The 24,138-nt window shown below is 39.4% G+C and overlaps 2 protein-coding genes across 2 annotated transcripts; both read right to left on the reverse strand.

The window, feature by feature from the left end:
• Positions 1-1,984: 1,984 nt before the first annotated feature.
• On the reverse strand, positions 1,985-10,603 carry LOC308393308 (sterile alpha motif domain-containing protein 3-like). The gene is made up of 10 exons (XM_080876978.1): positions 10,502-10,603; positions 9,319-9,403; positions 6,534-6,648; positions 6,011-6,199; positions 5,839-5,926; positions 4,781-4,942; positions 4,460-4,669; positions 3,827-3,992; positions 2,780-2,859; positions 1,985-2,615 (listed from the first exon to the last, which is right to left on the reverse strand). The coding sequence occupies exons 2-10, from the start codon at positions 9,398-9,400 to the stop codon at positions 2,313-2,315; spliced, it is 1,395 nt and encodes a 464-aa protein (XP_080733104.1). The 5' UTR covers positions 9,401-9,403; positions 10,502-10,603; the 3' UTR covers positions 1,985-2,312.
• A 3,991-nt stretch (positions 10,604-14,594) lies between these two features.
• On the reverse strand, positions 14,595-20,183 carry LOC308393697 (protein NLRC3-like; the record flags this gene model as incomplete). Its single annotated transcript, XM_080877655.1, has 7 exons — positions 14,595-15,166; positions 15,329-15,381; positions 16,932-17,087; positions 17,339-17,512; positions 17,605-19,372; positions 19,511-19,739; positions 20,163-20,183. The coding sequence occupies 7 exons, from the start codon at positions 20,181-20,183 to the stop codon at positions 14,595-14,597; spliced, it is 2,973 nt and encodes a 990-aa protein (XP_080733781.1).
• Between the last annotated feature and the right edge of the window lie 3,955 nt (positions 20,184-24,138).

Consider the following 24,138-nt stretch of genomic DNA (forward strand, 5'->3'; position numbering starts at 1 on the left):
CTGCTGCGCTAAGTTGAACCTCACGATGAAGGAAAACATTCTGTCCGAGTCCGGTGAACTTTTTGTCACAGATTCAACGGACCTCCAGAGCCTTTTCAATGGCTCTGCGGACCTCGGCGGGGAAACCCGAGTTGTGGAAACGACACACTCGTCACTGGTCGGGATAGTTACAAAGCTTTCTTCTTCATGAATGCGATACATTTTTCTTATTAAACACTTGAACATAATACATAAACCACAAATTCTCGTAGAGGATACTAAGTCAGTGAGGTGAAAGTCTCGAAATGACAAGGAGCAGGCGCATCTGGTACACGAAGAAGAAAAAATAAATAAATACGTACAAGCAGAGCGCGGCGGCCAGCGAAGTTTGACGCGCATGCCGCGTCCAGTGTGAAAGGGCCTTAACTTTGCTGCTGCTCTCATTCCCGGACTCTGATCTCACACACTAGCAGAAAATAGTGTGTGACACACCTCGTTGGTCCAGCTGTGAGTCCGTTACCGTGAAGTATGCAGTTTCACTTACCTTCCATTCATACCGAGACGATCATCTGCGACGCCAAGTTCAGGAAAAGGAAAAGAAAGTTAAAAAGAAAAAAAAGAAAAAAAAAGGGAAACAACAAGGGCAGGAGGGGTTTGTGGGAACGCTGGGGCTCGGGAACATAAGTAACGGATTAGTTATGATCAATTTCTGTGTTTAGGAGTATTAATGTTTTTAAGCATATAAATGTTTGTTGGAGGGTTTACAGACGCTGAATCATTTTGTGTGACAGTTAAAGTGAAATATACTCGCAGCAGAGAGAGACTGTCTCCACTGATCAAACGGGAGAGTCTCACTGTAATGTCCCTTTAGTCAGACTCTGTCTCTACATTACTCACTGAAACTTGTCACATTCACATTTAGTCATATGAATGCAGTGTGAATGTGCCTTACAGCAGAGATACACTTTTCTTTTAATACTCTGCTGAAGGAATACATTTTATAAATTCAACCTGTTGAGCCTTATCTAACACAGAAGGAAGCAGTGCAATAAAGTTACAGCTAAACAAAAGTCACATGAATTTACCTGCATTCAGCTTGTGATGCATAACGTATATGTTTTTATGTTTGATCTTAATCTGCTTGACATACCTGATAAAATAAAGATTATAAAACTGATCAGTCTGTTTGAAGGCTGTTCATCACTGCCTGTCATAAGTCAAATGAATTTCACTTTTATCTGAACTAATTTAGATGTCTGCTTGAACTGTGGAGCGGCAGATAAGGATGTGGTACACAGGCTTTTTGTAACATTTTATTGGACTTTGTATTAAAGGAAAATGAACAAATGTACACTTACATGGTCAGTCAGCCAAGAGAGAGCAAAAATATCAAATTAAGACACCATAATGGCCAGTGAGCTAGTTTATTCTAATGTTTGAGTTTTGTTGGTAGGAGGTAGCAGGCAGATGTTTCTTCCCTGCATCTTCAGCTTGTAGAATGAGTTCTGATTGTCATTGTGCTCAGGTAGGTTCCATCTGGTAACTACTGCACTCAGAAAAATAAAGGTGCCAACTGGAATTAAAAGTGGTTCTTTAGACTGATGCCATAGAAGAACCTTTTTTGGTGCCACAAAGAACCTTTCAAACAAAAGTTCTTTGAAGAACCATTTCTTTCAGTGGTTCATTGAAGAACCTTCAAAGGTGCCCCAAAGAACCATCAAGAAATGGTTCTTTGGGGCACCTTTAAAGGTTCTTCAATGAACCACTGAAAGAAATGGTTCTTCAAAGAACCATTTTTAAAAAGATCCTTCAAATGGTTCTTTAAAAGAACCATTTTAAAGAACCTTTTTTGAGTGGTTCTTTAAAGAACCATTTTAAATCTTTCAAAATAAAATGTATCATAAATTGAATTTGAGTAGGGTAAAATAAATACAAGCACATAGACATATATTAATGGTTTATTGGCACTTTGTATTACAGAAAAAGACATTTTAATGCTAAGCACAACACCACTACTAATAATAGCATATAAGTCATTTAAACAGTAATAATTAAATATCTTTACTATAAATACATATAAATATTATACTATAGATAAAACAACAATTTTTACATTAGAAATAGCAATACTTTCATAACAGACAATTAAACAACACATTTTCATCAGCATGTTTGCATTTTCAGTAAAACTATTTCAAGAACAATCTTTTTATTTAAATTATCAATGAACTGCAGCCTTAAGTTATGTAAGTTAAGTTTAATGTGAGACTCATGGTCCTTTGTTAGTCCACACTGGGATAATTTCAGTCTCTCACCTGCACTATGCTGGCAATCTATGAGATATTTAATGCATTTGCCACTCTTTGCACAGCTACTGGTACAGGTGTAGTCAGAGTTCCCAAGTTGAGAACAAATGCCTCCAAAAAGCAAAATGTCTTTTTTAGTTCACTTGGATAGGCAACATTGTAGACATGGTACAGGGAGAAGACAATACCCATCGCCAATGAAATGTCCATTTCCCCACTGTCCAGAATCCTTTTTTGTCCATCCATCTGGACATTGACCTCAGTTGAATCACTCAAGGGCTTGCCGTCACTGCTGCTGAGTACGATTGTAGGTATCGGGCTGTGTGGATCCTGAAACAGAAATTAAATTCTTGAAATGAGGAGTATAGTTTAAATAAGTATAAACAACAGCTGTCCCAATGAAAGTATAAAACTCCTGTAAAATACTGGATTTGTTCAAGACCCCCCCCCCCCCCCCCCCCCCCCCCACCATACCAAAAAATATATAAATTTACCTTATTTATGACGAAGAGATGAGAGGCATTTTCTTTGAAAATAGATGGCAGGAGAAGAACAGCTGTGTTTACCATCTGACCTGAAAAATAAAGAGAAATATGTAAGTATTTTCTGGCCAATTTTGTTAATACAAAGGTGTAAAGGCCATATGAGTGCCTTTATCAGGAGTTGAATGTCTTGCAGAACATAAGCATTAGTGCAGTAAATGTATACCTAATTAACTTTTCAGTGTAATTCAGTGTAAATGTTAAGCATTTATACAAAACCCCCAGAATGTTGTTCAGTTCTGTAAGTTGCTAGCTTTAAATAATTTGAGTCCTAAAGAACTTGCAAAGCAAGTCTAGCTGCCACTGAACATTTTTTGGGATAAACATTGTGTGAATGACTGAAAATCTTCATAGAGTATTTCCTTGACTTATTCGAATAATGGTGTAATTAATCGTTTTTTTGATGAAATCCACACCTACTCTCCTTCAAAGAACTGGTGGAACTGTATAGTAACGACTCTACATATGTAACGATGCTACATATAGCATCGAGGGTATATCAGTTAAATCTTAAAGTACATCATTGCAGAGACGAGACAGGAGAAATGTCAGTCTGTGGATATTGTAAAGCAGCGGTCCCCAACCTTTTTTGCGCCACGGACCGGTTTATGCCTGACAATATTTTCATGGACTGGCCTTTAAGGTGTCGCGGATAAATACAACAAAATAAAACTAGTACCGGTACCGAAAAAAAGAAAATTTATTCATAACACACGTGAAAAGACCCAGGAAAACCGAGTAAACGATAAAAACGATAACAAAATAACGCTGAAAACCGATAAAAACCCTGAAAAACTATACATTTCACACCTGAGCCTCAACTCTCGCGGCCCGGTACCAAACGACTCACGGACCGGTACCAGTCCGAGGCCCGGGGGTTGGGGACCGCTGTTGTAAGGGACACTGTGTTTACTAATGTGCTGTATGTGAAACCTTAAAAAGTGGTATCTGAGATAGGAGTTAAAAATGTTTTTGCTCATTATTGCCAAGTGCCCTCACCTTTTCTTTCAGTGTCTGTCTGGCTCTCATCAACAGATTTTAAGCAGAGGCTTTTAAGGTTGCTGTTTGGGGCTATTGACACAAGCTTCGCTGCCAACTTACTGAATCCTCGGATTACTTTTTTGTCCACATCAGTTTTAAGTAACATGGAAGCCTCTTCAAGAAGCTAAAATAAAGGATAAACATATACATATTAGCTTTGTACCATAATATATACCATTATATAGCAAACCAGAACAATCATTATTTCACACATCAATTATCATTAGAGAAGAAATTATAATTTTGCATTTGTTTACTTTAATTCTCAAGTACACATTGCTGTGCAAAAGGGATGTTTAGACTATTCTTCCCAAAAAACTATCATTGGCATCAGATTAGTCCAAAATTATCCTGTAGCATGAAAATAAAACCAAAGAGAAAGACATAGTCAATGTGGCAATTTCTGTTAGTGTTCTGTTAGTGTACTTTTATTACTCATGAAATCTGCTGAGTCAGTCACTTTGCCTGTCCTGTAGGTACATGATTATTAGAAGTCTGTATAAATGTGCAGCACATCAGTACATATTCGTGTTTTTGCTGTGCACTATTGTTATTGTTGTTTTTTGCTGCAGTTTTTGATAAAACACTCACCACAACAGGGATAGTGAGACATGGGAATTCTCGTAGAACCTCTTCAGTAGTATGCTGAAGAATGTAGTGTGTTCTGTACTTCTGTATTTTCCTGAGGTGCGTTTGAATGACATCCACATTTGGCCTAGTTTTTTGGCACTCTTGCTTAATCACTGATACATGTTGGTCGGTGCTCCTTTCATCCTCCCCATCGTCAAGAGGATTGATATCCTGGTTATTAAAAAGTTTAGCAAATATTGAGAGAAAAAACAAACAAACAATACTTTTAACTTTTATGTACAATTTAAAATGGCAAACAAACATTGAGCATATTTAACTTGCCTTGGTTTTTTTCAAAAGGATACAGGGCTGGATATCTGATGATCTTTTTCTTCCTGAATTTGGAACTGAGTATTTCTGTCTCATTTTTTCAATTTCCTCTACGTCTACTAGTGGTCTTCTTTCCTTTTTAAACTTGTTCCTGAGAGACTCATGCAGAGCATCCTACAAATGATAAAAATGTAACTAATTATTCATAAATAGGTGCAACTAGGTCCTCCCTTTATGCAAGACATTTACCAGAAAACTTTGAGTGACATAAAGCTGGTAGGTTTGCTGTAATCATGTCATAACCTAATTAGTTCCTATTTACAGATCTCTTCTTTAACTCTTAGGAGTTGATCGAACACATGATATAAATGTTTGGAGCACTTTAGATTGGCTAAATACACTATAAAAGGTAGATAAAGTATTAATGGCAATATGTCCTACAAGCATACTCGTCATGATCTTTCAGTCTATATGTTAATACCTCTACCTTTTAATAATAATGTATACTTTATTGATCCCCACAGGGAAATTTCTCTCTTTGCATTTAACCCATTCACTCAGTGAAGCAGTGGGCAGCCACTAATCAGGCGCCTGGGGAGCAGTGTGTAGGGACGGTACCTTGCTCAAGGGTACCTCAGGGTAGCCGTTCAGTTGATTCAAACCCCCGACCTTCCGATCATGGGATAACCACACTACCTACTGAGCTATCCCTGCCCTATTTTCAAATTTAATTTTTTAAATACAAAAACTACACTATCCTGATACAAAGGCAAACAGAGCTAATATAATGCTGAATTTCACACCATTCACTTGAGAATTCACAGAGAAATGAAACAATTAATTTAAAAGAGCAATTGATATTTTATTTATTGTTTGACCATACTGCACGACATCTGCCTCAAAAATCACAATACTAATACTTGTATTGTAGTGGCCACAAGGGAACAGATAACCTCTGAATATGTAGCAATGAAAATGTTAGCATGTTACACTCATTAGCCAATAATTGGGCAATTCAAAGACAATTTGTTGGACAATTGTATCAATGTTTGCTTTTCAGGAATACTTACATATCCAGAGCCATAACTCTCCTTCAAAAAAGGAAAACTCAGAAGGACAGTCCTCAGAAGGTCTACATACTGCACAAGAGAGGGATACCTGCAAATTTTGAATGATGAACTTAAATTCTGATGTACATACTGTATTTTAAATGGATCAAATCTTAATTATATATAGACTTACATTGTCTCATTACTCAAGTGGTCAAACAGTGCTTGAATAAGCATGTTTTTGAGTCTGTTCTTGGTGGGTGACTTTAGTGCTGCATCTTTATTGGTCAACGCAGTGAGCACAGCTGGAGGAAACTGCACTTTGCAGTTAAACATAGGTTGGAGTGCTGACACAGTATGCTTTTCTTTGTGTTGCCTTCCACTGCAAGAAGAAGTAAGAAGTATGTTTAGAGTTTGTTACAAGACATGAATATACGTGTCCTTGTGTCCTGCATCAGGAATATCCGCATATTTAAAACGTACAATAACAGCTGCTGAACTACAGAAACAGAATCATAACAGAGAGTAAGAGTGGCTGTGACATTTCAATTTGAAAGTAAATGGGTGTGTGATGCACATCAACGCTGGAGAAACAGAACAGGGCTTGCGTCAACCCCTTGCCCCCCACCCTCCAACACCATAAACCTAGGGGAGGGGAAACACTGGATTGTATGAATGTACAATTCAGTGAATCAACCAGTCAACTTAAGACTCACTCTTTCAGCTTCTCTACAGCAGACAAAAATTTCACTTGGTCTTTCACTTTTGGAAAAAGACGCTCACTCATTCTTTCAGTCATCTGCAGAAGTGTCGATCCATCGATTTCATTGTCTGTGGCACAGAAAAACAATAAGACACGATCAAAACAGAAATGAGCATGTCGAAGATAAAGAATAAAAATATTATAAAACATTACTAAAAAAACAGCTATGAGTTCATTAGTGACTATAGATGATGACAGACCTGTGGAATAGCCAAAAAGTGGTTAAAATCATTTTAACAGTGGTTGACAACTCCTAACTAAAAAGTCATGGTTTAGGATGTATCTTACCTAACTTTGGTATGGACTGCCTTAAAAGGTCGGTGGATCAGTGTAATGAAGTCTTGACCATCACATCTGTATGCGTCCAAAGCATGAAAGTCTACCTCATCCCCAGGCTTGAATATCAACAGATCATCAGTCTCTCTGATGTGGTATGATTGAAGGTGTCTTATAAACTCCAGTGTTGTGAAAAGTCTTCCAACAAGAAACCAGTTGGCCCTGATATACACAATCAGGACTATTTTCACAAACAGTGGAATTTGCTCTGCATGCACAAGTTCCAAAATGAAGAAATCTCCAACTGCATATTTTACAGAGTTTAAAATGATGCATTTACTTGTCCAGAGTTTCTCATCCACAGTAACGGCTGTCTCCAAGTTTTGCAAACAAATCTGCAAGTTCACTGGAAGTTCTTGAAGTGATAAGTTATTAACTGCTGCTTGTGTATGATCGCTCCTGATGATCCGTTCAGGCTGCCACTCCCAGCATTGACGAAGCTGATTCCTCTTTGCCAAAGTCTGACAAATATTAATATAGTTATTGGTGATTCTTGCTACTGTCTTGAAATATTGATGTCTGGCTTCAAACCTCATGCACCAATGAGAGCGGAGTGACCCATAATCAAGGATGAGCTGAGGATAATGTAGCAGAAAATGCAGCTTGGGTGTAAACACACCAGGAAACAGATTGATGAAATCTGTCAAAAAGTAAGTGATCAGTTCATGTAGATTACTAATCCAGTCAGTGCTGATGGTTGGAGCAAGAATAATCTCTCCTATTTCTCGAACCAAAAGATAAAGCTGCCAAAACTTGTTACCCTTTTCAATCCTGGAGCCTATGACGAAAGGCAGAGTCCTAAATAATGTCCATTTCTCAACAGCAGTTCCAGAGATATTTCCATCCAGTGCTACCTTCTCAGATATTAGAGCAGGTTTGGAGGTGCAGTCATTCTGTCCAAAACTAAAAGTCCTTATGCTGTCATTCACCTCTTGGATAGTAACGGTTTTGTCCTCGTGCAAGGCTTTTACAACAGACTTCAAAACAAGAGGAATGACCCCCTCAAGAAAATCATGCATTACATCAGGTGGGAATGCATTTGTGGTATCAAAATATGACAGCTTGTTGAAGGCACATGGGCCAGTTACACCATACACTGACCTACAGTGGGGGTCATCTTCAACACATTGCAGATGGTATGCATGAACAGTCTTTGTTCTAAGAACACAATCTCCCTCACTAATGATCCTAGACAGGTCCTTGTAATGACACATACAAAACCTGCATATTCTACCATTACTGAATGAGCAGCTAAAACCTGCAAGTGTGTGAGAGGTTAGGTTGTCTGCAGATATTGTGGCCAGACCACCTTTGATGCAGTACTGTCTGTCTTCAAATTTTAATCGTAATCCACGTTCTTGCAAAACCTGTAGGTCACAAATTAATGGTTCTAATATTTTCTCAAATCCATATGTTTTCACCAATCTATGTTTGACAAGTATCAACAGATGAATATGTCTTAAAACAGATCTGTCTTTTGGTGGAATATTTCCCAAAGTAAAATAAAATGCAGACACTTTATGTAGACGTTTCTTTGATCCTAATGGATTAGCAACTTCAAATTCATCACTGTACAACTGAATTCTCAAATGTGGGTTGTCTGTGTTAAAAAAATCACTTTCTTTGTAAATTTTCCCATCACTAAAATCTGTTAAGGTTTCAGGAGCACGGGATTCTGGCCTAAAAATTTGTCTTAAAATGTTAGGATCATTACATATTAATTCTAAGACTTTTAGAAGTGGCATATACTGAAAAGTGTCCTGTTTCCCAGTAAAAGGATCTATCCCCAGGATACATTCAACAGGTTCAAACAGGTTTAATTTCTCAACACAGTATCTGTCTAGTTGATATGTGTTGCTGACTGCACTGAAGCAATGTTCTACCAAACTATTGTCATCAATATAATGAAAACTTGATATATCAAAATTAAGAGTCTGCAAACATTTAGAAAATATCTCCCTATAGTTTTCAATAAAATACTTGAAAAGTGACTCTACTTCAATAAGAACAAATGTTTGAACTTTTCTATTTACAATACTTTTCTCTTGAAGATTCAAGGAAAACAATGCCAGTTGTTTTCTCACAGTCTCTGTAAAGTTCTCTACAAGTTCACTCAGAGTTCGTTCAGATGATTGGGGAAATTCAACAGTTTCCTGGATGACAGGGTCACAGTCTGGGGCAGACTCTAATCCTTGTTTCTGATATTTATGTTTCTTCCTTGTGTGATTTTTCAAAGATTTCACAGACAAAAACTTTCTGGGACAGTCTTCTAGTCTGCAGACAATGAAGAATCCACATTCACTTTCATGGTATATCTGTTGATGTTTCAGCAGTTTTTCATATGTTGGTTTTCTTGTGGAGCACTGTGGACACTGATATGGCACATCCATAGAAATGCTCACCTACAAAGACCTGTTGATAATCTGCCAATTCATTTTCCCCAAGCCAAAGAGATACTTCTCCAACAGTCCACTGCTGAGCCATGATCTGTTAAAACAAAACAAAATGCCATTACATTGTTTTATTCTGTGACATCAAAAACTTATTTATTTTTTATTCATTCATTTTCCAAGCCGCTTTATCATCATAAGGATCGGAGGGGTGCTGGAGCCTATCCCAGCTGTTTTTTTTAGGCGGGGTAGACCCTGGACAGGTTGCCAGTCCATGGCAGGGTTGTCATTCAGATATGTATGTTTGGATTGTGGGTGGAAACCCACACAGAAACAGGGAGAACATGCAAACTCCACACAAAAAGGCACCCGGTTGACCCCGGGAATTGAACAGAGTCTTTCTAGCTGTGAGGCAGCAGCGCTAACCACTATACCACTGTTTATTCTAACTTTTAAGCCTTCTTCAGATAAATATTGATTATTTTATGCTTTCGATTATCTGGTCTTGTTAGTATAATGACCTCTTTTTTGCCTAATATATGATGTTGGATAAATGAAATGTACATAAAAAAAATTTAACTATAATAAAAACGGACATTATCTTGGTAACATCAAATGACTGGAGCATAATTTGTCAACTACTCTGAAAATAAGTTATACAGTAACAGTCAAAGACAACTTCTCATGTGTCACATTTCTGTTTATTCAAAACACTTATGCATTGCTGTATTTTATACAGCTACTCCACAATTCAAAGTACAGGCTACTGAATTTCTGAGTTTCTAGACCAGACACAGAGCTCACACAACAGGCTTCAGGCGCCATTTTGGTGACTTTAACCATATTATTAATTTTAATATCTGTCTACCTGACATTAGTTTATGTACGCAGCACGCAATATAGCCACATATTTTACAGGCCAAATTAATTGGGAGCACCTTCACTTAACCCCTGGAGAGTCTTGGGTCGATTTGTGGCTCTAAGACCGATAGTGTATGCATTTTTCTAAGACCCTCCAGGGGTTAATTGTAACAGTGGTTTTGTTAGGAAAACAGTTCTTTATACCAGATACTAAACTGCGTTAACGTCAAAGGCTAACGTATCTAACTATTACTGTTAGCACAACATTAACAGCAAGCTACAATGACGAGTAACAAAAACAAAACAATAAAAAGGTTTTATGAAAATGTTTTACCTTTTCCAACAGTCCAGGAATCCAGAATCCTTTAAAGACCAGCAGGTACTGAAGACTGTTATCCACTGGCAACGTCCGAGAGAAAGTTTTCTTTCCGTTAGAAAGTTCAAGGCTCGCGCGATCTGTGTGCGCATGCGCATCCCTACAGTTGCCCCCCCTCCCCCTTTGGTTGTACTACGTGTTCTAACGTCTCTCTCTCTCCCTGTCATTTATTTGGCTTGACACATATAATAATAAATTGCGCAGTGATAAACAAGTACTCAGATCACATGTGCAATTATTATTTACTGCTGGGTGGTTTGTAAAGTTCACAGTAACTAGTATTATCATTATGATATATATATATATCATATATATATATCAGGCTTTTGGCACCCACCCCTGCCATCAGAATATTTTTAAGCAAGTGTTTCGAACTTTAATTTGAATATTCAGTATCCCACCATCTGCCCCCCCCCGCACACAAACAAAACACACAGTATAATTTAAACCCTCATTAAAGTGAATATTATTTATGCCATTTTACACCAACAAACTCAGATAGCTAAGGATGAAGAACCTTTTGTTCTTTAAAGAACCATTTGTAATAGCTGAAGAACCATCCACAAAATAAAAAGGTTCTTTGACGTATGATGGTTCTTTAAAGAACCATGAAGACATCTGAAGAACCATTTAAGAACCATAATTTTTCTGAGTGTGGGACATTTGATTCTATTACTGGACTTCTGTGCAAATCAAAATGTGTCCATAATGAACACTGTGTTCAAAATTAATGATGTCCATGAGTGCACATTGCAACAGGACATCCTAGGTCACAAGTCAATTATTTTGTGATCTCTCCCCTCTTAGACTGCTCCTCTCCTTTTTCTGTGTAATTACTGAAATCCCCTGCATTTCCCTGCTTCAACATAAATCCTCTAAGTGTGAAAATAAATATTTCCATTCTCTGTGGTTCGTGTTTGGATTCTGCAATTGAGTTCACTTGTCACTGGTTTTGGTTGTTCATGATGAGTGTACTACTAACATTTAATTTCAATTAAAATTTCTACTTTAAGTGTGTATTTTGTCGAGAACGCCAAGAATGCAATTAAACTATAGGTGTGTTTCCACCCAACACAACCTGACTAGCAGTGAGAGAGAGAGGAAGAGAGAGGAAGAGGGAGAAAGAGAGCGAGTGAGTGAGCCAGGGATGGAGAGTAGCCCATCTGGCTACACTGACATCATGTAGTTTATCTTATGAACACAAGTAATGCTTTGAAATGAGATGGGAACAGAAGAGTATAGCTTCTTTAACAATGGCAGAAATGAAAAGCAAAGATCTAAAACATGAATATCATTCAGACTTTTATTTACTGTTTCCACAGTTTTCAGTGGCTTGAACTAAATAAAGACCAAATGTTACATAAACACAAGGAGTTCATTACAGGTATGTGATATTTTCCCAACATAACTCCAAAGTTAACCGTATCTAAATATTTAACATCACAATTACCCATCAAATCAATTATATGTCACAGAAAATAAAGAAGTATATTTAATGAAGCCATCGGTGGAGCGGGAGGGTGGCTTGCTGGGCTTAAGCCTGGGTCATTTTTTCGGAAGCCTTTTGGAGTGTAATTTGTTTCATAGTTAGATGCCTGACTGACAACTGTATAAAACAAAACTTATACACACAATATTTGAAGCACATAGCGCACAGTCGTAAATTCCCCCTAATTTTGGTATGATCCGAGCTCAGGCACTAGGTGACTGAGCACAGCACTTACGCATGTGAGGGAGGGGGGAGAAGCTGCTGCCTGCGAGTTTGCTGTAGGAGAAGTGCAGCCAGGCAGACAGAGGAGAGCTTAAGTTTGACCAAGTACCAAAGCAAATCATTTGTACTTTTACAATGTAAATATGATGTTGTATCACAAAAGATTGATATCAAACTGGTTACTTGACCCATATTAAGCTACTTGCTCTTCGAGTGAACCAACAAATGGTGAAATGAAAAGCCGAACAACAACAATGCTGTTTTTTAGAGAGTCTTAGCCAGTGTTGGGTAAGTTACTTTAAAAAAGTAATTAATTACTAATTACTTAGTCAATATTGTATTTAAATACTTATCTAATTACTGTGTCAGAAAAGTAACTTAATTACTAAATAAGTAATTTAACTAAATACTTCTTAAAATAGCTATATACAATGAGTGGGCAAACAATAGAAATTAAACTCTTTAAATAATAAATAACTTTTTATAAAGACAGAGACTCTACAGTACGCAGCGGTAGCATCTCTTCCACAATTTAGCCTGCAATCATTTTTTTAAGCTCACCTTCAGACGCCTTTCGTGCTTAAGTAAAATCAACCGCGTTGTTATCCATGGATGATGAACAAGGATCACTCAGAAGTGTTCGTCTATGCTCTCGTGTCAGGCGCTTCGGTAGATTACTCGCGCTATTAACAGCGGCCGATAGTTTTTTCTCCCCAGCACATAGCTTACATATTACTGTAATATTCTTGTCTGCTTGTTTCAGAAAAGTGAAGAGACGGGAATATTTCCATTTCATAAAACAGCCACTCTCTTCAGCCAAGTCCGACATCTTCCGCTTTAGAATATGACTATGCAGCAAACTGGTGCAAAATAACGTGCAGCTGCACTACAGCGATGTTAAAGCGGCAGAGTTTACTTCTACGTTTAGAAGACAAATTATTGAAATTAAACAACGATATTCAGCGAGTTTAATTATTTTACAATGTAACGCAAGTACATTGTAAGTAACTGTAATTAAAATACCTAAAAATGAACAGTAATTAGTTACTCTGCTTTTTCAGTGGAAAAGTAATTTAATTACAGTAACGCGTTACTTAGTAACACATTACACCCAACACTGGTCTTAGCTTACATGTGTGTTTATTTCATATTTTCAGTTGTTACCCTCTATGGCTAAATAAAGCACTCTAAATCGGTTTCAGTTATGTACTGATGAACACAACAATGGCCATAAGGAGCTTCTTTCAAAGAAAAAACTCAGATAGATGTTATTTTATATATTATGCTTTGTATGCTGTTCAATATTTCTATATTTCTATGCAAAACAAGAGGAATTTCAATACACAGCATTATGTTCACAGGTGAAACCAGACATTTACATACACTTAAGGGAAAAACAAGAACTTTTTTTGCTGTTAAACATCAATTTAGAGTAAACTTGTTTTGTTTTAGATAAATAAATATTGAAGCATCTTTTGAATTAGTTAAATGTCAGAATAAAAAGAGAGGGCTGTCTATTTTTTATCACTTTCATCAACTTTAGTAGTACATATACACTAAGTTTATTGTTAATTAATAAGAGTTAATAAGAGTTTAAGAAGCTTCTGATAGGTTAGTAGAGGCCATGTGATTAAATTGGTGGCACACCTGTGGATCCATATAAGGCACCCCCAAAACACAGAGCCTGTTTCTTTGTCATGGGAAAATCAAGAGATATGAACCAAAACACCAGGAAAAGTATTGTGGACCTCCATAAGTGTGGCTCAATTTTGAATACAATTTGGTGCCATTTGCAATTACGAAATACAAACAATTTCTCTCTTTACTTTTAAATTTAACAAATATCTTTTTTTATATTTTTCAATCAAAAAAATAAACATTTAGTCTGATTTGATGTTTTACAATTTGAAAAAAAGATTCTGGTTCTGAGTAAATTGGTGGGAATTGGTGGCCTAAAGTAGTCTTGAATTCACTGTGAATTAACTATTGTAGTCCTGTTTTAATTCCAGATCTTTTTTGAACATAACTCAAAACACACTTCCTGAGGTCAGATGGCCCAGGAGTTGAGTGGGCTCAAAACTGGATTGTAGATGGCAGACAGTTGGTGTAGTAAACCTACCAATAACAACATACCAATATTCAATGTGAAGCTTTGAGTGTAAAAAAACAGGAAAAAAAACATGTGGATCCTGAAATAATTGTAGCTTCCACCTTTAAAGGGCTGAAGAGGAAGATGTTTACAAGGAATCATTTAGAATATTTACAACTGACTGATTATCTGAAACTGTGTTTCTGACTGAAAGAGACAGACATGTACAGACTGAACTATCTGTTTAACAGTCAAAGTGTTTCTCTAACAGGAGGACACTCTGTACACTCAACTCGGCACAGACACACTGAGGAACCAGGAAACCAGACTGTAAATCCAGGATAAAGATGTTCAGTGAATGTGGTGTTGAAGGTGTGGAGGTGAATCAGAGTGTCAGAGGAAACTCTGTAGAAGGACAGAGTGCCAGCAGGATGATCCACATACACTGCTACTCTGTTAGAGACAGAGGAGGAGGATTGCAGATATGTTTCTGTGTTACTGTGTAAGACAGAGTAACCCTTAACATCAGAGCAGAACAGAGACCAGGACTGATCATTCCTTCCAAAGACAAAGGCATTGCTGTCTCCGTTATTTGAAATTCTTCTGTAACTCACCGCTATATAAACCTCTCCTTTCCACTCAACCTCCCAATAACAGCAACTGGTGAGACCATCTTTACATAGAAGCTGACAATCACCATCAAATCTGCCTGGATGATCAGGATATGACTGATCCTCCTCCACACGTGTCACCCTCCTGTTGTTATCAGACAGTTTGAGTTTTCTGTGTACTGTGTTTTTGTCGATTGTGAGTTGACAGGAATCTGATGGCGAGAACAAACACAGTCCAGCTGCAATTATTGATCCATCATCTGTTCATTGATTGACACTTTGATGGTGACAGATGTGAATGAGTGATGTGACAGTTTGAAGATGGTTGAATGTGTGCTGCTTTGTTTTCATGAATCACATTAAAACACACTTACACTTCCTCAGACCTGGTCTCAACCATCGTACTCCAGCAGGCTCCAGAATGACCCTGAAAGGAGGAGGGGGGTCAGACCAGCACAGTCTCTTTCAGCATGCACACATGGACATTACATCACTCTCATACTTTTAGACACTGATAAAGGAAGAGCCAAGATTTTCAGATATACACTTTAATCCATATGTGTATTGAAGAGCATTTCCATCCATCCATCCATCTTCAACCGCTTATCCGAGGCCGGGTCGCGGGGGCAGCAGCCTAAGCAAAGAGGCCCAGACCTCCCTCTCCCCAGCCACCTCCTCCAGCTTATCCGGGGGAATACCAAGGCGTTCCCAGGCCAGCCGAGAGATATAATCTCTCCAGCGTGTCCTGGGTCTTCCCCGGGGCCTCCTCCCGGTGGGACATGCCTGGAACACCTCACCCAGGAGGCGCCCAGGGAGGCATCCTTGTCAGATGCCCGAACCACCTCAGCTGACTCCTTTCGATGTGGAGCAGCAGCGGCTCTACTCTGAGCCCCTCCCGGATGGCCGAACTTTTCACCCTATCTCTAAGGGAGAGGCCAGCCACCCTTCGGAGGAAGCTCATTTCCGCCGCTTGTATCCGCGATCTCGTTCTTTCGGCCACTACCCACAGCTCGTGGCCATAGGTGAGGGTAGGGACGTAGATCGACCGGTAAATTGAGAGCTTCGCTTTTACACTCAGCTCCCTCTTCACCACGACGGACTGGTGCAGCGTCCGCATTACAGCAGCTGCAGCCCCAATCCGTCTGTCGATCTCCGGCTCCCTTCTCCCATCACTCGCGAAGGGAGCCGGTGAAGAGCATTTCATGTAAAGATAAATTTGTATGACCCTTTAGTTCCCCGACTCATTACTTTTAGGGAGGTGCTTCAGTCAGTAGAAATAATCCACATGTGCCATTTATTAGTATCACATGTTAAAAGAAAACTCCCGCCTATAATATTTTCCACATTTACTTTTTTCTCACTGCGTGTAATGAACTTTGGCTTTCTGATATCTGCCCAAAATAAAGTTAGTGTTCAATAGTGCTCTTTTTCTGAGTTTAGGAGATAAAATCAAAAGAGGGAAACAAGAAGGACATGGAAATACAGAGCAATGGGGCCAACGTGACACCAAGCAGAGGAAGACAGAGGACATACTGTAAGTACACAGAGGATAGCGGATGGAAAACAGGGGAGAACACAGCTGGAACAACAGAACAGGTGAAACAAAAATAAACAGTCAAAATAAAACAGGAAGTATAATAACTATGAACACAAACACTAAGACACAAAGGTATGGCACTGGGAGAAACAGACGTGGAACAAGACTGACTGTGGAGAAAGAAAGGAAACACCAAACAGAGAAACAGTATTGCTCTCTTTCAAAGAAAAGAGAGCAATACCAATGCTAAATCTCTCTCTCTCTCTCTTTCTATATATATATATAGAAAGAGAGAGAGAGAGAGAGAGAGAGAGAGAGAGAGAGAGAGAGAGAGAGAGAGAGAGAGAGAGAGAGAGAGAGAGAGAGAGAGAGATTTAGCAAAGAAAAGAAAATCTTCTCTATTACACATAATCTTTGGCTACAAACAAGTCTCTCCATACCTGAGAGTTTCCTGACTCGATTTCTCAAGCAGAGTCACTCCTGCATCTCCAGGATGATTGTAGCTCAGGTTCAGCTCTTTAAGACGTGAGGAAGGGGAGCTCAGAGCTTTTGTCAGCAAAGAGCAACCTTCTTCTGTGATCATACATCCTGACAGGCTGCAGAAACATTACATACTCATAAAGAAGTGTGGTGCAGTGGACTAATAATATTAATAATAATAATAATAATAATAATAATAATAATAATAATAATAATAATAATAATAATAAAACACTGAAGGTTCTACTTTACAGAAGTAATAATAATAGATACTTTGATAAATTCCAGTAGACACATTCCCTCATAGCCTGACTCAATGCAAACCAGATTTTAAATCACCATAATTAAAACATTTTAGAACCCTGACCGGAGTGTTTCCAGTTCACAGTGTGGAGATTCCAGTCCTCGGCACAGCACTTCCACTCCTGAATCCTTCAAGTCATTGTTACTCAGGTCCAGATCTCTCAGACTAGAGGACTGGGAGCTGAGTACTGAGCAAAGAGCTTCACAGCTTATCTCTGAAAGGTTGCAGCCACTAAGTCTGGTGAGACATCAAAAGAATCTTGAGATATTTTTTTTCTTTGCTAGTGAATATATAGCAGTGTATTTAAAGCAAAACAGTTTAAAACTTACAGAGCTTTTTCAGAAGCTTTGACGATAGGCAGCAGCCTCAGAAGAGCCTGCTCTGAAGCAGAGTATTTCTTCAGGTCAAACACATCCAGGTCATCAGATGACAGTAGGATAAAAACCAGAGCTGACCATTGAGCAGGAGACAATTCATTTGTAGAGAGACTTCCTGAATTCAGGGACCTTTGGATCTCCTCCACTAGAGAACGATCATTCAGTTCATGTAAACAGTGGAACAGGTTAATCTTTTGCTCTGCAGACAGACTCTCACTGAGCTTCTTCTTGATGTAATTAATTGTTTCCTGATTTGTCTGGGGACTAATTCTTGTCTGTTTCAGTAGACCTTGTAGGAGATTCTGATTTGTCTGCACTGAAAGACCCAGGAGGAAATGCAGAAATAAATCCAGGTGTCCTTTTGTGCTTTGCAAGGCCTTGTTCACAGCGCACTGATAGAAGTGATTCTCTGTCTGGGTGTTTTTTTGTTGTTCTTCCAGCAGATTGACTCCAGAATTGATGAAGGTCAGATGGACATGAAGAGCAGCCAGAAACTCCTGAACACTCAGATGGACAAAGCAGAACACCTTGTCCTGGTACAGTCCTCTCTCCTCTTTAAAGATCTCTGTGAACACTCCTGAGTACACTGAGGCTGCTGTGATATCGATGCCACACTCTGTCAGGTCTGATTTATAGAAGACCAGGTTTCCTTTCTGCAGCTGATCAATAGCCAGTTTCCCCAGAGACTCAATCATCTTCCTGCTCTCTGGATTCCAAGGTGGATCTGTCTCAACTCCTTCGTCATACTTGACCTTCTTCACTTTGGCCTGAACCACCAGGAAGTGGATGTACATCTCAGTCAGGGTCTTGGGCAGCTCTCCTCCCTCTGTGGTTTTCAGCACATCCTCCAGAACTGTAGCGGTGATCCAGCAGAAGACTGGGATGTGGCACATGATGTGGAGGCTTCGTGATGTCTCGATGTGGGAGATTATTTTGCTAGCTAGTTTCTTATCACTGAATCTCTTCCTGAAGTACTTCTCCTTCTGTGGGTCAGTGAACCCTCTGACCTCTGTCACCATGTCAATACAATTAGCAGGGATCTGACTGGCTGCTGCAGGTCGTGTGGTTATCCAGAGGCGAGAAGAAGGAAGCAGTTTCCCCTTGATGAGGTTAATCAACAGCACATCCACTGAGGTGGACTTTTTAGGATCAGTTAGGATTCTAGTTTTGCGGAAGTCCAGAGGAAGTCGACACTCATCCAGACCATCAAAGATGAACACAACTTTAAACTCTTCAAAGCTGGAGATTCCTTCTTGTTTGGTTTCAATAAAGAAGTAATGAATAAGTTCCACCAAGCTGAACTTTTTCTCTTTCAGCACATTTAGCTCTCTGAAAGTGAATGGAAATATGAACTGGATGTCCTGGTTGGCTTTGCCTTCAGCCCAGTCCAGAGTGAACTTCTGTGTTAAGACTGTTTTCCCAATGCCAGCCACTCCTTTTGTCAGCACTGTTCTTATTGGTTCATCTCTTCCAGGTGAGGCATTAAAGATGTCTTCTTGTGTGATTGATGTTTCTGGTCTGTCTGGTTTCCTGAATGCTGTTTCAATCTGTCTGACCTCATGTTCATTGACCTCTGCAGTCCCTCCCTCTGTGATGAAGAGCTCTGTGTAGATCTGATTCAGAAGGGTTGGGTTTCCTGCTTTAGCGATCCCCTCAAACACACACTGGACCTTCTTCTTTAAAGCACATTTAAGTTTATTCCGGCATATGCTGGGAATTTCTTAAAGAACACAGAGAGGATATAGCCTTGAAATAAAAACATCAACAAGTTCTGCTTTCAGAAGTAGATATATAATATGAGATCGCAAATGTAATGTTATTCTACTACCATTTTAAATATTTAGAGTAACCCTCTTACTGCTCTCCAGGTGATCAGCCAGCTCCGCTTGCTTCATCATCCTCAGGAAGTGCAGAGTGAGCTTCACAAATGCTTCTCTGCTGCTGTTCATCTGCTTTTCATTCTCAGCCTTCAACAACTCTTCATCCTCCCTATTACTCTCTAAGCATTCTGGGTAATCTGGACCCAGAATGTTCAGAATCTTCTTCAGCTCAATCTTTACAAAATTAACAATGTTTTCCTCCAGCAGCTGGAATAGAATAGAATATGAATGATTCAATCAGTGTGAAATCATGAAGTGAATCATCAGATCAATGTTGGATACACTGGACTTCAGCCAGAATGTTTCCAATACAAATATCATATTTTGGTGTCTCTCAAACTAAAAAATAATGCCTAAACAATGGGGTGTTGGTTTCATTATATACTACTCCATTCTAAGACAACAGGTTGCTAACTAAAACTATAATATAATTTGAACTGTACCACATATAAAATGCAATCAGAATTTCCCTTCATGATCACTACTCTTTCTCGTAATTTGACTTTACATCCTAGTAGTAGGAAATCTCTTAAGTAATATTTTTAAAAATCAACAAATTAAAATACCCTCAAATGTTTCCATTTCCTTTCCTTTGCTGTTGAAAAATGCTGTGACTTTCAGAAGTCACACCAGTGAAATACTAATTGTCATGGTCCTAGGTCAAGGACCCAGCGTTTTGTGATTATGATTATGATTATTATTATTTTCTCATGTTCTAGTTTCATTCTGATTTTGTATTCTGTTAAACTGCCTGGGAACTTCCTGTTTTATTTTGTAGATCCATATGTGACATCATTGTGTTCAGCTTGCGTTTCCCTGTCATCATGTGAATTAGGATCAGCTATGCTTCCCTCCTGTGTGTCATTTCCTAATTACCTTGTGTGTGTATATATAGTGGGCGTCGGTCTGTGCTCAGTGTGTGTCATGTATTTTTGGTTTGTCATTAGTTTTCCCCAGTCTAGGTTTTTGCTCATCATTTTCTGTTTATGTCACTCTGTAAATAAACAGTCACTTGCATCACAGCCTTAGACTGCATTTTGGATCCTTTTTCACAAACACCACCCGGCAGTCATGACAATACAAACCAACCTGAGTCTGGACCCAGCAGACTCAGGCTCTTTCACAGAGGAGAAAATTGCTCACACAGCTATGGGATTACTGCCGGGCAGTCATCCACGCCTCGGACACTCCAAAGAAACCCATTCAAGTCGTCTTCTTGGATGCCTTCCTGTCTTCCACTGTTTTTCCTCAGAACTTTCTGGATGTCAGGGAGCTGGTTCGCATTATTAAGGATTTAAGAGCGACCTTTAAGTTTGATCTGTTTGGCATGGATGGCCCAGGCAAAGAGGATTCTGTGGCCTTCCTAGAGACTCTTGCCACTTGGTATTCCCAGCACCAACGGGTAGCTTCGCCGTCGCTGGTCACTGCTACACCACCCAACACTTCATCCCGGAAAAGATGGTGCCCCCACCGTCATCATCACACAACTCCTCAACTCACTCCTGTGGCTTCAGTTGGGACTGCTGACCACAGACCGGCAGTGAAAAACATCACAGTGAGCAAATTGGACTCTGTGGTGTGTGTACAGGACACTGGTTGTGTTGTTTCAGCCGTGACATTAATAACTTTTCCATAAGCTTTATTGGTGCCAGTGGCAGGTTCTGGATTGTGGCTAGCTGCAGGGGAAAGGTAGAGTGGTGGGTTCAGGGTATAGTGTCATTGGAGGCTGTCTCACACACCTAACCCCATCATATAATCATGTCTCCCCTGTTTAAGATGTTGTCGGGACCTGAGAAGGGAGTTGTGTGTGCTACAGAAGCAGAGCAACTGGAAAGCGGCACTCTGGAAAACTAGATAATGAAAGATGTTTAAAGCTGCAATGCTGCTGTCGTCTAGTCCTTCGTTGTCCTACAATCTTAAGTATGGTTGTGGACAAATCCATAACCAGACGTGAAGACAAGCAATTAAAGCAACACAACTACAACTCGGAATATTCTGAGTAACTGCTGAATTTCACATTTCTCTAACTCAGACATGCTGGGCTCTAAATAAATTCATTAAATTTGTTTTGTGAACTGAGGTGGAATAACTTTCCTGCACTAATGCCAGTGCTGGACAGTATTGGGAAGTAACAGAATACAGGTACCAGCGTCACGTACAGTGGCTTGCAAAAGTATTCGGCCCCCATGAACTTTCCCACATTTTGTCACATTACAGCCACAAACATGAATCACTTTTATTGGAATTCCACGTGAAAGACCAATACAAAGTGGTGTACACGTGAGAAGTGGAACGAAAATCAATACTATTAATAACTGCAAAGTGGGGTGTGCGTAATTATTCAGCCCCTGAGTCAATACTTTGTAGAACCACCTTTTGCTGCAATTACAGCTGCCAGTCTTTTAGGGTATGTCTCTACCAGCTTTGCACATCTACAGACTGAAATTCTTGCCCATTCTTCTTTCCCATCAACTCTGACCAGCTTCCCTGTCCCCACTGAAGAGAAGCACCCCCAGAGCATGATGCTGCCACCACCATATTTGACAGTGGGGATGGTGTGTTCAGAGTGATGTGCAGTGTTAGTTTTCTGCCACACATAACGTTTTGCATTTTGGTCTCATCTGACCAGAGCACCTTCTTCCACATGTTTGCTGTGTCCCCCACATGGCTTGTGGCAAACTGCAAACGGGACTTCTTATGGTTTTCTGTTAACAATGGCTTTCTTCTTGCCACTCTTCCATAAAGGCCAACTTTTTGCAGTGCACGACTAATAGTTGTCCTATGGACAGATTCCCCCACCTGAGCTGTAGATCTCTGCAGCTCGTCCAGAGTCACCATGGGCCTCTTGGCTGCATTTCTGATCAGCGCTCTCCTTTGACAGCCTTGTCTTGGTAGGTTTACAGTTGTGCCAAACTCCTTCCATTTCTGAATGATCGCTTGAACAGTGCTCCGTGGAATTTTCAAGGATTGGGAAACCTTTTTGTAGCCTGAGCCTGCTTTAAATTTCTCAATAACTTTATCCCTGACCTGTCTGGTGTGTTCTTTGGACTTCATGGTGTTGTTGCTCCCAATATTCTCTTAGACAATCTCTGAGGCCGTCACAGAGCAGCTGTATTTGTACTGACATTAGATTACACACAGGTGCACTCTATTTAGTCATTAGCACTCATCAGGCAATGTCTATGGGCAACTGACTGCACTCAGACCAAAGGGGGCTGAATAATTACGCACACCCCACTTTGCAGTTATTTATTTGTAAAAAATGTTTGGAATCATGTATGATTTTCGTTCCACTTCTCACGTGTACACCACTTTGTGTTGGTCTTTCACATGGAATTCCAATAAAAGTGATTCATGTTTGTGGCTGTAATGTGACAAAATGTGGAAAAGTTCAAGGGGGCCGAATACTTTTGCAAGCCACTGTATTTAAAATGCAAAATATGAGTAACTGTATTCCGTTACAGTTACCATTTTAAAAGGTGGTATTCAGAATACAGTTACTTTGTCGAAATAAATGGATTACACAACGTTCTTTTCCTGTTTCATATGTTAGGCTATACCTTCTTTATTTTGTGAGTGTTACAGGCATGGCCCTAAAGAATGTAGCCTCATGGGCAGTGCAGTCCGTGCTACAGGGAGAATGGACTGCCATACCGCTTACATGTCTGTCAGCACAAGGGAGGGAGAAAAAGGAGAGTCAAAAAGTACGAGTTGTCACCGACCAGAAACAGGAGATGGAAGCATATAAATACAATAATAACGACTGCAGTCAAAAAGATGGCCTAACGAGCCCAGTTGTAAGTAAGCTATTATATGGTCTAGTTGGAATTGATATGGCAAATAACCTTCAGTAAAAGTAATAAATCACACAGCAATAGTACATTCATGTAGTTGTAAAAAGCATGATACTATATGAAGTAATCCAAAATATTCAGAATACGTTGCTCTCATTGAGTAATGTAACGGAATACATTACAAAATACATTTTGGGACATGTATTCTGTAATCTGTAGTGGAATACATTTTAAAAGTAACCTTCCCAACACTGGTGCTGGATTTTGCTAAAGTGAACAGAGACACCTTGTGTGTATAAGAACAAGGCATATAAAGTCTGCTGTGTTTTTAAAACCAATGCCAAAAGTCTTCACTGGATTTTATCATAGTGCCCTCCAATCTGGCCACCAAAGACAAAAAGTGTCTGGACTTATTTAAGTTGCTTGAAGACATTTCACCTCTCATCCAAGAAGCTCCTTCAGTTCTAGGGTCAAATGGTGAAGAGTCCCAGATTTAAGCCCTGTGGGAGAATCTCCTCAAGAGGGACAATGGACCCCCTAATTATCCTCTACCTAATCACATGAGCCAAGGTGTGAAAATGGGTGTAGTCACCATCAGCCAAAGTTTTGGGTAGGGATGGTATCGTTTAGGTTTTATCCGATACCGGTGCCAAATCGGTACTTTTGAAACGGTGCCGGTGCTTAAACGGTGCTCAAACCGGTGCTTAAAGAATGGAGAACACAAAATTGGTCCAAAAACCTCTCATGTTCAGCTGTTTTTTTGTAAAAAGATAACAATGTTAGCCTTTTCTGCAGCTATGGGGCATATATGG

The sequence above is a fragment of the Rhamphochromis sp. 'chilingali' genome (assembly GCF_963969265.1).
Source record: "Rhamphochromis sp. 'chilingali' genome assembly, chromosome: 3".
Classification (NCBI taxonomy): domain Eukaryota; kingdom Metazoa; phylum Chordata; class Actinopteri; order Cichliformes; family Cichlidae; genus Rhamphochromis; species Rhamphochromis sp. 'chilingali'.

Coding starts and splice junctions, on each gene's coding strand:
- LOC308393308 (XM_080876978.1), bottom strand. CDS start 9,400: ATGGCTCAGCAGTGGACTGTTGGAGAAGTATCTCTTTGGCTTGGGGAA. Junction 5,927..6,010: donor CACTTGAGTAATGAGACAAT/GTAAGTCTATAT, acceptor CAAAATTTGCAG/GTATCCCTCTCTTGTGCAGT. Junction 3,993..4,459: donor GTCTCACTATCCCTGTTGTG/GTGAGTGTTTTA, acceptor CCTTTATTTTAG/CTTCTTGAAGAGGCTTCCAT.